Raw genomic sequence first — 14,144 nt, forward strand, 5'->3', positions numbered from 1 at the left:
CAAAGAATTCAATAGATTCCAACCATCACTTTGAGGCCAGTTGGTATACAGTCTGTTTCCTTGCTGTCATTCCTACTGACCCTTAGCAAGCCAAGCCAGGTTGTGACATACATGAATGTGGGGTGTTTTAAGATGCTTTTCTAGGGGCCAGTGCTGGCATCCCACATGGGCACTGGTTCAAGTCCCGGCTGCTCCACTTCCGATCTGGCTCTCTGCTATGGCCTGGGAAAGCAGTAGAAGATGGCCCAGGTCTTTGGGCCCCTGCACCCATGTGGGAGACCCGGAGGAATCTCCTGGCTCCTGGCTTGAGATCAGCACAGCTCTGGCTGTATGGCCAATTGGGAAATGAACCAAAGGATGGAAGACTTCTCTCTCTCTCTTTCTCTGCCTCTCCTCTATCTGTGTAACTCTGACTTTCAAAATAAATAAATCTTAAAAAAAAAAAAATGCTTTTCTAGGAAGAGAAGCCATAACCAACAAGAGTTCCTAGGAACTCTTCTTATCCTGGATCCCTATGGCTTAAAGAGGCTTATCACAATTATACTATTTTTTTTTAAGACTTTCTTATTTATTTGAAAGTCAGAGTTACAGAGACAGGGGGAGGGACAGAGAGAGAGATATTTCATAGTCTGGTTCACTCCCCAGATGGCTGCAACAGCCGAGGTTGGGCTAGACTGAAGTCTCCTCTGGGTTTCCCATGTGGGTGCAGAGGCCCAAGCACTTGAGACGGCCTCCACTGCTTTCTCAGGTGCATTATCAGAGAGCTGGATCAGAAGTGGTGCAGCCAGCACACAAACCAGCACCCATTCGGGATGCCAGCATTGCAAGCGGTGACTTAACCCACTACGCCACAATGCTGGCCACATACTATTTTTCTTAAATACTGCAAGAAAACTTTTATAGAGTGTGTATAACCACATTCACATTTCCTAATTACAAAATTGACAGATGTGTGCATTATTGAGAATCAGAAAAACAGCAATATCTCTCACTAGGCTGTTTCAAGATTCCTAAGAATCATTCAGCTGTATGCTTGCCACAGACTGCGACCTTGTGAGGCAGCTCATTTTGTAAAACAAGTGTCACTGTTCACTCCTTTGTGAGCATTTATTCAAGAATCATTTTGACATGAGATGATTTTCACCCTTTTCAGTCGGTAAGAAATATTAACATACCCTGTCCTAGTAGAAGAAGAAATATTACACGTGAAATGTTAAAATTACTCAAAGTTTTCGCAATATAAATGTTAGAGGAAAAAGTCAGGCGTCAAACGCAAGGCAAAGGAGTAAAGCAGGTCAGGGAGCAATTTCCATTTTTCAAAGAAGCTGAAGGAAATTATAAGTTTATTTAGAATAAGGCTCTATAGATTAATGGAAAAAACTACTTTTATGTTTGCTTTTGGCTAGAATTAGATGACTTTTTTTTTTTTTAATTTTTTTGACAGGCAGAGTGGACAGTGAGAGAGAGAGACAGAGAGAAAGGTCTTCCTTTGCCGTTGGTTCACCCTCCAACGGCCGCCACGGCCGGCGCACCGCACTGATCCAATGGCAGGAGCCAGGTTCTTATCCTGGTCTCCCATGGGGTTCAGGGCCCAAGCACTTGGGCCATCCTCCACTGCACTCCCTGGCCACAGCAGAGAGCTGGCCTGGAAGAGGGGCAACTGGGACAGAATCCGGCGCCCCAACCGGGACTAGAACCCGGTGTGCCGGCGCCGCAAGGTGGAGGATTAGCCTAGTGAGCCGCAGCGCCAGCCCAGATGACCTCTAATACTGGGACAACCCCCATCCTTATATGGAACACATTCTACTTTCTATTTTGTTCTATTCATTTTTTAAAAAGATTTATTTATTTATTTTAAAGTCAGAGTAACACAGAGAGAGAGAGAGAAAGGTCTTCCATCCGATGGTTCACTTCCCAGTTGGCCACAATGGCCAGAGCTGCACCAGGAGTCAAGAGCTTCCTCCAGGTCTTCCCACGTGGGTGCAGGTGCCCAAGGACTTGGGCCAGCTTGTACTGCCATCCCAGGCCACAGCAGAGAACTGAATCAGAAGAGGAGCAGCCGGGACTAGAACTGGTGCCCATACGGGATGCTGGTGCTTCAGGCCAGGGCGTTAACCCGCTGCACCACAGTGCTGGCCCCCTCTTCTACTCATTTTTAAAGAATTGCTGGTCTTAGCCGGCGCCGCGGCTCACTAGGCTAATCCTCCGCCTTGCGGTGCCGGCACACCTGGTTCTAGTCCCGGTCGGGGCGCCGGATTCTGTCCCGGTTGCCCCTCTTCCAGGCCAGCTCTCTGCTGTGGCCAGGGAGTGCAGTGGAGGATGGCCCAGGTGCTTGGGTCCTGCACCCCATGGGAGACCAGGAGAAACACCTGGCTCCTGCCATCGAATCAGCGCAGTGTGCCAGCCGCAGCGCGCCGGCCGTGGCGGCCATTGGAGGGCGAACCAATGGTAAAGGAAGACCTTTCTCTCTGTCTCTCTCTCTCTCACTGTCCACTCTGCCTCTAAAAAAAAAAAAAAGAATTGCTGGTCCTGATCTACTGAAGTAATATAATATCCCACATACATGGCACAACCTGAAGTTTGAAAAGCAATCCATTTTAATGAATGTTTGCATTACTAATAATGGGGTAAATAACTTGCCAATAAATATTTTTTATGTTTACTAAGAAGTAGTCTCAAAATTAAAAAACAGTAGTAGAAAAATAATGAAAGAGGGTCTTTGGGGCCTACAATTTGGGCAATACTGAATTACAGCCACTTTTAAAATTTTCTCAGCCTTCAACTACACTTAACCAAGCTTTTGTATACACTTTCCTCAGTTAAACTAGTTTACCAAAATGTGACTTTAAAATTACACATTTACTTTTACATGAATTGGGAAGAAAAAATACCTTGAATTCCTGAAATCAGACATCACTGTTTAGCACAAATCAAGGGAAATTAAAAAGGGGTGAAGGAGGGCGGGGAGGGCTAAACTACAGCAATGAAAGCAGATCGAGACCCACTAAGAAGGAACACAAGGAGGCTTTTAGGGAGACAGAAATCTTTCATATCTTGATCATGCTAGTGATTATAAGACTGTTTACAACTTCCAAAACACAGATTGTTGAATTAAAAAAATTGATTGTTTTATTGTATGAAAATTTCCCTCAAAAAAAAAAAAAGGAGGGTGAACTGATGTGAAGTCAATTTAAAATAACATATTAGCAAATAACAGTATGGGTGGTAAACTGGTGATAAAAATCACAGACAGTACGTGAATGACTTGTTTGAGAAATACAGTGCTAATCATTTAGAGAGGCAGCTTCTAGAAAAGGGGGGGAAATCGAAAACATAATTTAAATATATATGTATACATAAATCATAATATTCATCAATAACAGAAGTATGGGGGCTGGCATTGTGCTGTAGAAAGTAAAGCTGCCAGCTGCAAAGCCAGCATCACATCTGGGCACCGGTTTGAGTTCCAGATGCTTCACTTCTGATCCAGCTCCCAGCTAATGGCCCGGGAGAGCAGTGGAAGATGACCCAAGTGATTGGGCCCCTGCACTCAAGTGGGAGACCCAGATGGAGCTCCTGGCTTCAGTCTGGCCCAGCCCTAGCTATTGCGGCCATTTGGGGAGCGAACTAGTGGATGGAAGACCTCTCAGTCTTTCACTGTAATTTTTCCTTTCAAATAAATAAAATACATTTTAGAAAAAAAAAATAGAAGTACATAATACTGTAGTTTCAATAAGCTTTTTTCAGGGGAGGAATGTTCATATTGGGGGAGACGGGATTCTAGAATCCGTGAAAAAAGAAAAACCAGCAGCTCATATCAGACAGAAGACCTTGATGTTATAAAACGCTAGTTTACACCCTATGCATTAGATATATTAAAAAAAAAAAAAAAACACGACAAAGTCATGAGATTAAGCTACAGCTTGCAGCATCCCATGTCGGAGGGCTGGGTTCAAGTCCTGGCTACTCACTTCTGAATCAGCTTTCTGGGAAGGCAGTGGAAGATGACCCAAGTACTTGGGTAACTGCCACCCACGGGAGACCTAGACTGAACTCTAAACTCCTGACTTTGGCCTGGCCCAGCCTCAGTGGTTGTAGCCATTTGGGGAGTGAACCAGCAGATGGGAGTTTTCTCTCAAAAAATAAAAATAAAATAACGTTAACAAAGCACCATGGTCTCTCTCTGTGTTTTAAGATTTGGATACTCAGGGCCAGTGCTGTGACAAAGAAGGTAAAGCCTCAGAATCAACACCAACATCCCATATGGGCAACAGTTTAAGTCCCAGTTGCTCCTCTTCAGATCATCTCCCTGCTTACGGCCTGGGAAAGCAGTGGAAGATGGCCCCTGTGTTTGGGCCCCTGCACCCACCTGGGAGACCGGGAAGAAGTGCCTGGCTCCTGGCTTCAGCTTGGCCCAGCCTCAGCTGTTGCAGCCATCTGAGGAGTGAACCAGCAGATGGAAGACCTCTCTCTCTGTTTCCCCCTCTCTCTCTAACTGTCTTTCAAATAAATAATTCTTTTTTTTTAAAGATTTATTTATTTGAAAGTCAGAGTTACAGAGAGAGAGAGAGAGAGAGTGAGTTAGTTCTTCCATCCGATGGTTCACTCCCCAATTGGCCGCAACAGCCAGAGCTGTGCCGATCTCAAGCCAGGAACCAGGAGCTTCTTCCGGGTCTCCCATGTGGGTGCAGGGGCCCAAGGACTTGGGCCATCTTCTACTGCTTTGCCAGGCCATAGCAGAGAGCTGGATTGGAAAAGGAGCAGCTGGGACTAGAACCAGCGCCCATACGGGATGCCGGCGCCTCAGGCCAGGGTGTTAACAGCGCCAGCCCTCAAATAATTCGTAAAAACAAACAAACAAAAAGAATTGTATAGTCTTTTATTCCAGCTAGCATTTTAGTTTTTATAACATTTATTTTTATTTGAGAGACAGAAATTTTCTATCTGCAGGTTTACTTCCCAAATGCCCACAACAGGCAGAGCTGGGCCAGGCTAAAGCCAGGAGCTGGGAACTCAATCCAGATCTCCCTTGCTAGTGGCAGGGACCCAGCTGTTTCAGCCATCACCAGTTACCTCCCAGGGTATGCTTCAGCAGGATGCTGGAGTCAGGAGTGGAGGCAGCATTCAAACCCTGGCATTGGCTATGAGATGTGGGCATCCCAAACAGTATCTTATTTGCTGTGCTAAATGCCCACTCCTGGATACTGAAAAATCTTACATGTAACTATCATGGATTCTATGCTTGAGAGTGTCTGAGGACATCATAATCTTCCTAATTGGAAAGCGACAGACAAATGTTGTATGAGGTGTAACTATTAGTGCTAACCGTACAAGTTCCTCAAGAAGAGACACAGAAAGAGCAAAGAAAAAAGAAAAAATACACAAATGAATGACCAAAAAATAAAAATGTGGTAGAGATAAAGAGCCAACAAAATCACTACCGCTAGATCAAACCTCAATCAGAGAGGGGGGAAAAAAGGGAAGGCAAACCATTTGTCTTAGACACATGTTGGAAATGGCAGAGATTCAAATCTAATTTTAAAAAAATATATATTCCTAGAGGGGCCAGCATTGTGGCTCAGGGGTTAGTCGATCACTTGAACACCAGCATCCCTTATGACCGCAGGTTCAAGTCCTGGCTGCTCCACTTCCAAGCTAGCTCCCTGTTAATGAGCCTGGGAAAGTAGTGGGCGATGGCCAAGTGCTTGGGCCCCTGCCACTCATGTGGGAGATTCAGATGGAGTTCCAGACTCTTGGCTGACCATTGCAGCCTTTTGGGTAACAAACCAGCATTCAGAAAGGAGGGAAGAGAGAAAGAGATCTTCTAACTCTGCCTTTCAAACAAATAAATCTTTTTTAAACAAGTTTTCTGAGACCACCATTTCTGGAAAATCAATTCACTTAGACATTGCATCCTGAGTAAACAGTTCCAAACAGCTACACAGATGGAAATAGTGCACAAAAGGTAGGCCTATTTCTAAAAACTTCACTAGTTCATCTGGAAAAACACACTTACTCTGGGACAAAAAAACCAAACTGCTTAAAGAGAGGTGTGCTACAGTCACTAGATATAATGACTTTCATTCACACAGGCTTCTTTAATGTTCCTAAGACTTGTCAGCAGGTGATCTGATCAGAAGATAAAGCCAGCTATTATCCTATCAACATCATGACTCCAAAATTGAACTGGAATTATAAGATTAATGTTGGCAGCCTTATCTCAAAAAATGAGATGAATTCTGAGGAAGGGAAACCATCAATTCCTGAAATTTCAATGTCTCTTTGGACTTTAAATTGCCAACGTTCAACTGTTTCTATAGAAAATATTCGACAGCAACTTCAAAGTGACATTTTCCCCCTTATTTCTGCTTTTCTGTAGTAAGAATAAGATAATAGGAAAAGTTAACTCCTCCTTTAGTCATGTGAAATTCAGGAATGCATTTTCCACGGAAATACCACATGGACAGGGCTCAGGGCTAGATCTCAAGGACTATATAACTTTAAGTAACTTAATACCTAACATTTATAGCAAACGATAATTGCAAAAATAACAGCAATATGGACTGGGAAAGCAGTAGATGATGGCCCAAGTCCTTGGGCCCCTGCACCTACATGGGAGACCTGGAAAAGCTCCTGCCTCCTGGCTTGGGATCGGCGCAGCTCTGGCCATTGCGGCCAATCGGGGAGTGAATCAACAGATCAAAGACCTTTCTCTCTCTCTCTCTCTCTCTGCCTCTCCTTCTCCCTCTGTGTAACTGACTTTCAAATAAATATATAAATCTTTTTAAAAAATTAGCAATTAAGTTTTAAAAAAAGATTTTATTCATTATATTATTTAAGAGGTAGAGTTACAGACAGAGAGAGGGAGAGACAGAAAGATCTTCCATCTGCTGGTTCACTCCCCAAATGGCTGCAACAGCCAGAGCTGGGCTGATCTGAAGCCAGGAGCCAAGAACTTCTTCCAGGTCTCCCATATAGGTAGGGGCTTAGCCTACTATGCCACAGTGCTGCCCCAGCAAATAAATCTTTTGTGACCCATGAATACTGCTTGAAGAGAATAGAACAGAAATTAATTTCAGCTAGATAAATCAAATTTTTGAAAAGAATTTTTGGACACTTTCAAGGTGATGGCAGACACTGGTTATTTTTTACATCTTATTTAACTTCAAAAGATGAAATGGCTTTCCTGACTCTTGATTTATATTCACCCCGCAGTAATATGAAACAATCATACAACAAAGTCAAAATCTACACTACTACACGGTGATGCAGTGGGTTAAGCTGCTGCTTTCAGTGCCGGCGTCCCACATTGGGGTGCCAGTTCCTCTGCTTCTGATCCAGCTTTCTTTTAATGCACCTGGGAACCCAGTGGATGATGGTCCAAATGCTTAGCCCCTGTCTCCCCTGCTGGGGAACAGGATGGAGTCCCTGGCCCCTGGCTTCAGCCTTGCCCAGACCTGGCTATTGTGGCCATTTGGGGAGTGACCCAGCAGGTAGGAGATCATCTTTCTCTTTTGCTCTCACTCTTCCACTCCTTCTCCCCCTTTCAAATAAATGAGTGAATCTTTAAAAAAACCCAAACAAAAAACCTGACATTATATCATAGGCGGAATGAAAGACCTGTAATCCTGGATATCTGAAGGCGCTCTGGGAAGCTGAGAAGGTTAAAGGCAAGATTATCAGGTAAACAGCTTTGGTTGTAAGCAACAGAAACAGATTCTGGCTACCCTCAGGGGCAAAAAAAAAAAAAAAAATTTTGCTCAATACATGTAGATTAGCTTATTGGTCTTCAAATAGTTGTAAGCAAGAATATGCCCAGAGGTAAAAACACATGGATTTTTTTTAAAGGAATCTATTTCTTAATCTTCAATTTCCACAAGAACTGTTTTCTAAAATTGAGAATGTGTCCTCTTACTCTTAAAAAAGGTACATTCCAAACGAGTTTATTTTCTATAAACAAAAGAAAAATCAAAACTATAATTTATTTCCCAGAAAGCCCTCTTAGAAGACTCAACAAAGGCATCTTGCCTTTTCCTGGTCTAATATTTCCATTAGGGATAAAGCCTGGCCATGCTGGGATGTTCTGAAATTAGAAAAACAAAAGTAGTGTAGGTTAACGGTGCGAACCCTTCCTGTGTAAACTGTATTGGAGCCATTAAAATTTTAAATCTGGGTTTAAAAAATCCACAAACTTTTTTTACCAAAGTCCAAAAAGAAACTGAATTACAATACATGAAACAAACTGTAGAAAAGTATAATTCTGAATTAAATAATCTACGTAGAGAACCTCTTTCACACAGTCTTTCAGGTCACTCACTGCACGCACCCCCTATCTGCTTGTTTAATGCCTGTGGTTCTACCCCTCCTTACCAAACACGGATCTGCCTAAAACTGTATTCCCTTTACCAGAAGCTAATATTCCAGAGGGGCCACGTCTATTCACCCCGAGTCTCCTTTCGCACTCAGCACTTGGATTGGACCATAGTTGAACTTTGACTAATAAAAACCATAAGTAAAACAGGTTTCTACTTTAGGTGAAGACAAAGGACAGTGAACTCAAGCAACTCCTACCTAGAATTATAACTCATAATCCCGGATGCAAAACATGGAACTGGCAACCACCAAGAGCTCTGCTCATGACCACCTCTGCCATCTTGATTAACTCAAGAATCACCAAGACCATAACTTTTAGGATCAGGAAACTTTGCATCACCACTAAGGCCCATCAGTTGTCCCTGACACTCAGCATTACATGATCATTTGCTGCCACTGCTCCCATACGTGTGCATGCAAAACCCTCACAGTACCACGTTGTAGGCATCAGCTAGAAATGAACACTAAAGTCACAGTCTATCACAGAAGTCCTCCCACTCTACATGAAGAAGTGGCATCTATACACAGAAACTGGTCGTTTCAAGCTTGCCTAACAGGTTCTTTTCTCACTTCTCTACTAAAGAGTAGGAATATAAATTCTGCCAGTTCTTATCAGTAACTTATTACCATTGTTTCATTCAAGCTGCTCTTACTGCTCTTTATATACTTTTTTTTTTTTTTTGGACAGGCAGAGTGGACAGTGAGAGAGTGAGAGAGACAGAGAGAAAGGTCTTCCTTTGCCATTGGTTCACCCTCCAATGGCCGCCGCACCACGTTGATCCGATGGCAGTAGCCAGGTGCTTCTCCTGGTCTCCCATAGGGTGCAGGGCCCAAGTACCTGGGCCATCCTCCACTGCACTCCCTGGCCACAGCAGAGAGCTAGCCTGGAAGAGGGGCAACCGGGACAGAATCTGGCGCCCCGACCGGGACTAGAACTAGGCGGAGGATTAGCCTAGTGAGCCGCAGCGCCGGCCTATATACTTTTTTAAAATATTTATTTTTTATTTATTTGAAAAAGTTACAGAGAGAGGTAGAGGCAGACAGTAGAGGTCTTCCATCCACTGATTCACTTCCCAAATGACTGCAACAGCCAGAGTTGAACCGATCCAAAGTCAGGAGCTTCTTCCTGGTCTCCCACGTGGGTACAGGGGTCCAAGCACTTGAGTCATCTCCTACTACTATCCCAGGCCACAGCAGAGAGCTGGATGGGAAGAGCAGCAGCTGGGACTAGAACCGGCACCCATATGGGATGCCAGCGCTTTAGGCCGGGGTTTTAACCCACTGCGCCACAGCACTGGCCCTCATTATATACTTCTGCATCACTATAAGGTAATAAATTCCCAAAACCAGGTCCAAAGAAGTAGTAAAAAACTTAGTAACTGATGAAAATAAGAATTAAAAATGGGTTGAGTTGTAATTATTTACGTGCCTCTTTCAGAGCTAAGACTTAGACATGACAAGTACACTAAACCGCCCACCCTAGAGGGCACTCCATTAGACCTTTCTTTGGTGATGGAAATCTGCACCTATGCTTGCAGCGGGCCAGCCCCAAGCGATATGTGCCTGTGGCTAGCACTGTACTTTCCAATAGAAGAGAACTGATATTACTGAGAATGACGGGCCAATTAACAGCAGATGAATTTTAAATTTTACTTAATTTTAACTGCTAAATGTGCAAGTGGCTAACAAATGTGAACAGTGCAGACCTAGATTCTCATTAATTCTGGACCGCCTCTACCCCTGGCGGACAGTTTCTGCCACCTGGAGACCTTTTTAGTTGTCACAACCTGGGAGAGCATCCAGTAGGGCAAGGCCAGGGATGTTGATAACCATGCTACAGTAAGGCAAAGGACGGCCCCTCACAGACCACTGTCTGCTCAATATATCAGGAGTCCTGAGGTTGAGAAACTACGGTTCTGCAAGTTTAAAGAAGAAGATTTTTACCGAAAAGTCTATGTGTATAAGCTGAGTAATTTAAGATTTTCACCATCACAGTAATCAATTCCTATGGCATCTTGTTTACTTGAAAATTAATGCAAGTAAATGTGAGACTACTTTATAGGGTCTTACTCCTTAGGGGTTGGGCATAGTGTGTATAGGGTGGCTGGGGGCTGACGTCTCTTCTACTCTGCTAGTTTGAATTCCTTGCCTCCTCAATATATGTAGTTTCTTGAAAAATTACTAATTTCAGACACAAGAGAACTGATACCTCCCTAAAAGAAACGCAAATCAAGACAGTGGCTCAGTTATCCCAGGTCTGCGTGTTTACACACTCGTATTACCTAAAGAAAAAGCAAGGGTACAGAATTACATTCAGGGGGCCGGCGCTGTGGCTTAGTAGGCTAAGCCTCTGCCTGTAGTGCTGGCATCCCATGTGGGTACCAGTACAAGTCCAGGCTGCTCCTCTTCCAATCCAGCTCCCTGCTAATGTGCCTGGGAAAGCTGTGTAAGATGCCCCAAGTGCTTGGGCCCCTGCACCCAGGTGGGAGACCCAGAAGAAGCTCTTGGCTTCAGATCAGCTCAGCTCTGCCATTTGGGGAGTGAACCTGCAAACGGAAGACCTTTTTCTCTGTTTCTCCCTTGTTCTGTAACTCTACTTCTCAAATAAATCTTAAAAAAAAAATCATATTCATACCAAAAGAAATACATAGTGATTCTACTAAATGATAACAGCATAGTATATCTTAGAGTGAGGTATTACTTGAAATTTTAGAGGATGAATATCAAATAATACTGTAATTTCTGTAGCTAGTATAAATTATGGAGGGATCATTTTAATGGGATCATTCAGAACCGCTCAAATAACTGTCGTTTGTATTAGTAATGTAGGATTTAACCTGGAAGAGCCTATCCCTCAAATAAACAGGAATAATGGACACAAGTGATGTTTCCTTTGACTCTTTTTCAAACACAAAGCCATCACCATTTATACTGCATCAAATCATTTTCTGCTCACTTAGCACCAACAAAAATTACTCATTATATCTAAGTCCCTCTAATACTTCATGGGATATAAAAGTAAGACCCGGTTCTAGTTCTTACAAACTTTTCACACTGGCCTGAGGCAGAGGCTTCCAGCCAACATGTTTTGAATTCTTAAAAGTTCACCGTCAATTTTATGAATGCTCTGGCCGTAAGCACCTCAGATCTTCATCTGGAGAGTTTCAGGCCTTTTGTCAATTAACATTTAGGGAGCAACCACTGTAATCCACTGATCAAATGTCAGAAAAGTAACATTTACAGCAGGATTCCAACCCACTCTGTTTTGCAGAGCCGCCCTATAAAGAGCTATTCCTGGAGAAAAGATCACACCAGTTCTTCGGGTTTCTAACTGAAACGACACAAAGCTCGCTCCATCTTACGAAACTGGAAACAACACAAAAGGGGTATTTTAGCATCATTTTGTGTTCAAAGACTGGCGTGCCACACAGGACCTAAACCAAGGTGTCCCCCGGGGAATCCTCTGATATGTGTGGGGGCTGTTCTGTCGGACACACGATGTTTAGCAGCCAATGTGGTCTTTTCCGACCGAGTTCTAGCACCTTCCCACTCCGGTGACAATCAAAAATATCTGCAGAACACACCGAACGTCCCCTGAGGAACAAGACGGCCAGACGGCAGAGAACCACTGATCTAGACAGGAATTCAAAGCACCCCAGGGTAGGCACTGTGCTAATCAGAAGCCTGGAAAAACTTCGTTCCCAGCCAGAAAAGCAGGTAACATTCACCACCGACAGAGCGCTTGGGGTTGGGGGGACAAGTTCTTATTTTCTTGATTTATCTCTACCCAATAAGCCACCACGGAGTAGGGCATTACCACTGTGTGCACGCGAAAACATCAGCTTCTACAATTACTGCCTTCAACTGTTCAATGACAACCAACAACTACAGCAGGAGCTGCACCCACAAAGATGAGTGCGAACGTTACTGCTGCCAGTTCAAAAAGTAAAACCAGCGTTGCTCCGGAACTCCACAAGTGTGGGAAACCGAGTCTGCGTCCCAGCAGACACGCAGAATCCCAAGCTGCAACACCAAGGAGGGCTCCGAGGAAAGGCAGGAACCCATGGAGAAAAAGCCAAGCCCCAAATCGAGAACAATCGGAATCCATTGCACACGCCGCCGAAGCAGCCAGCCAGGTGCATCACGCTGCTAGCTGTTCCCCCGCGGCAAAAAAAAAAAAAAAAAAAAAAGGAGGCGCTGCTACTCGGGGGGTGGGGTGGGGGGAGTTCGGGTTCACGCGGGGGTGCCCTCCTCGCCACCGGCAAGAGCACGCCACGAAGTTGTGGAGCAGCTGCGAACCCCGACACCACGTCCACACGCACGCAACACCCACCCCCGACTTCTGCATCCCGGCGTTCGCAAGCTGCAGCATCGGGATCACGTGGGGGGAACCTGTTAAACACGCAGAGCCCGGTCCCGGTCCCGCCCCTCCCACCCCCCCGAGCTTAGGACCCCAGGGCCGAAAAGCTGGGTTTTCACCAAGGGCCCCGGGTGATTCCTACGCACGCTCGAGTTGAAAACCACCGCTTCCAAGACATTCTCTTCCTAAATTAGAGGCCCCCCGAAAACCTACAGGTGTGCAGCTGGCTCCCAAACGACTGGCGCTGCTTCTTGCGGCCGCTCCTGTCATCCGGAAGGGCCGGCGGAGCCCAGGCCGGCCCCTCACAGGACCACCGCAGGGCCCAAGGTCGGCCCCGCGGCCCCCGAACTGGGCTCCGGGCCCTCCGCGGCCGCCACAGAAGCCGGTCCACCCTCTGGCGGCCGAGAGACACAGGCCCCGGCCCTGGCCCCAGCCCCGGGGAGGTGACCAGGTCCTCGCCGCGAGCGCAGGGCCGGACGACCCCCGCGGCCAGGCCTTCTCAGCTGGGGCCCAGGAACCCCCGGCTGGCCTCCCCAGGTCACAATGGCAACTCGCGACGCGGAAACAGTCGCCCCGGCGGCGAGGGCTCCGAGCCGCAGCGCCACCCACCCACCCCCGGCCGCCCGTACGGACCTTCTCCAAGGATGCGTCCATGGCTGAGGCGGCCGGCAGAGTCCAGTGGTGGCCCGGCGGTCCCGCGCGCTACTTCCGCCTCCCGCGCCCCGCCGCGGTTTCCACGCTGGCAGCGCTGACGTCTCCCGCGCCCGCGGCCGGCGGGGCGGAGAGGAGGAGGAGCTGCCCGGGGGCGCCGCGGGGCGGGGAGCCTGCGGGTTGCGGGGAGGCGGGGCGGGACGAGGCGTGGCCCCGTGAGGTGGGCGGGGCCCTCTAGGCTTTCGTACCCGGCAGTCACGCCTGGCAACCCTAACGCGCCCAGGTGAGCGGGGGGAGGATGGATGGCGGAGCACTCCGAAATCACTCTTTTTCAGGAGCATTCCGAAACCAGAGAGGTAGGAGTCTACTAATCATAAATTATCACTCCTCAACTAAAAGGCTGCAAACCATAGCGCACCTCCGGGCCCCCGCTTCCAAGTTCCCCCTCGCCCTGGGCTCCCCTCAGGAATGGAGCCATTCCCCTCAGGGGGCGGGGCGAGCGAGCACCCTTGCGCACGCGCAGTAGCTAGGGCGTCCCGGGCGCTCTGGGATTTGGGGGTGGGGCGGTTTCGGGGATGGGTCTCTCTGGCGCCCGCCGATCTGTGAAGACGAGGATCGGAATTCGAGGTGGGAAAGATGTTGAGACAAGTGGTTCGGCCTCCTCCTTCGCTGTCGCCGTTTTGGCTTGTCACGGGATGGGCCTAATAAGGATGATGATGACAATCCTAGGTCGGCTGCCGCTCTTCGGTTTTCTGTTACA

At 46.6% G+C, this 14,144-nt stretch overlaps 1 protein-coding gene across 3 annotated transcripts in view; it reads right to left on the reverse strand.

Moving 5' to 3' along the window:
- The window catches only part of PDXDC1 (pyridoxal dependent decarboxylase domain containing 1), a 62,456-nt gene extending 48,930 nt beyond the window's left edge, over positions 1-13,526 (reverse strand). The window contains exon 1 of one of the 3 annotated variants that reach the window (XM_017342500.3): positions 13,367-13,526. In XM_017342500.3, coding sequence (XP_017197989.1) covers positions 13,367-13,387 — 21 coding nt within the window. In that variant the 5' untranslated portion in view covers positions 13,388-13,526. Of the gene's footprint in view, positions 1-12,946; positions 13,233-13,366 lie in introns of those variants that run through there. The other 2 variants (XM_008257801.4, XM_017342499.3) reach the window with 2 other exon arrangements.
- Between the last annotated feature and the right edge of the window lie 618 nt (positions 13,527-14,144).

Source organism: Oryctolagus cuniculus, chromosome 19 (genome assembly GCF_964237555.1).
Source record: "Oryctolagus cuniculus chromosome 19, mOryCun1.1, whole genome shotgun sequence".
In the NCBI taxonomy this organism is placed as follows: Eukaryota; Metazoa; Chordata; class Mammalia; order Lagomorpha; family Leporidae; genus Oryctolagus; species Oryctolagus cuniculus.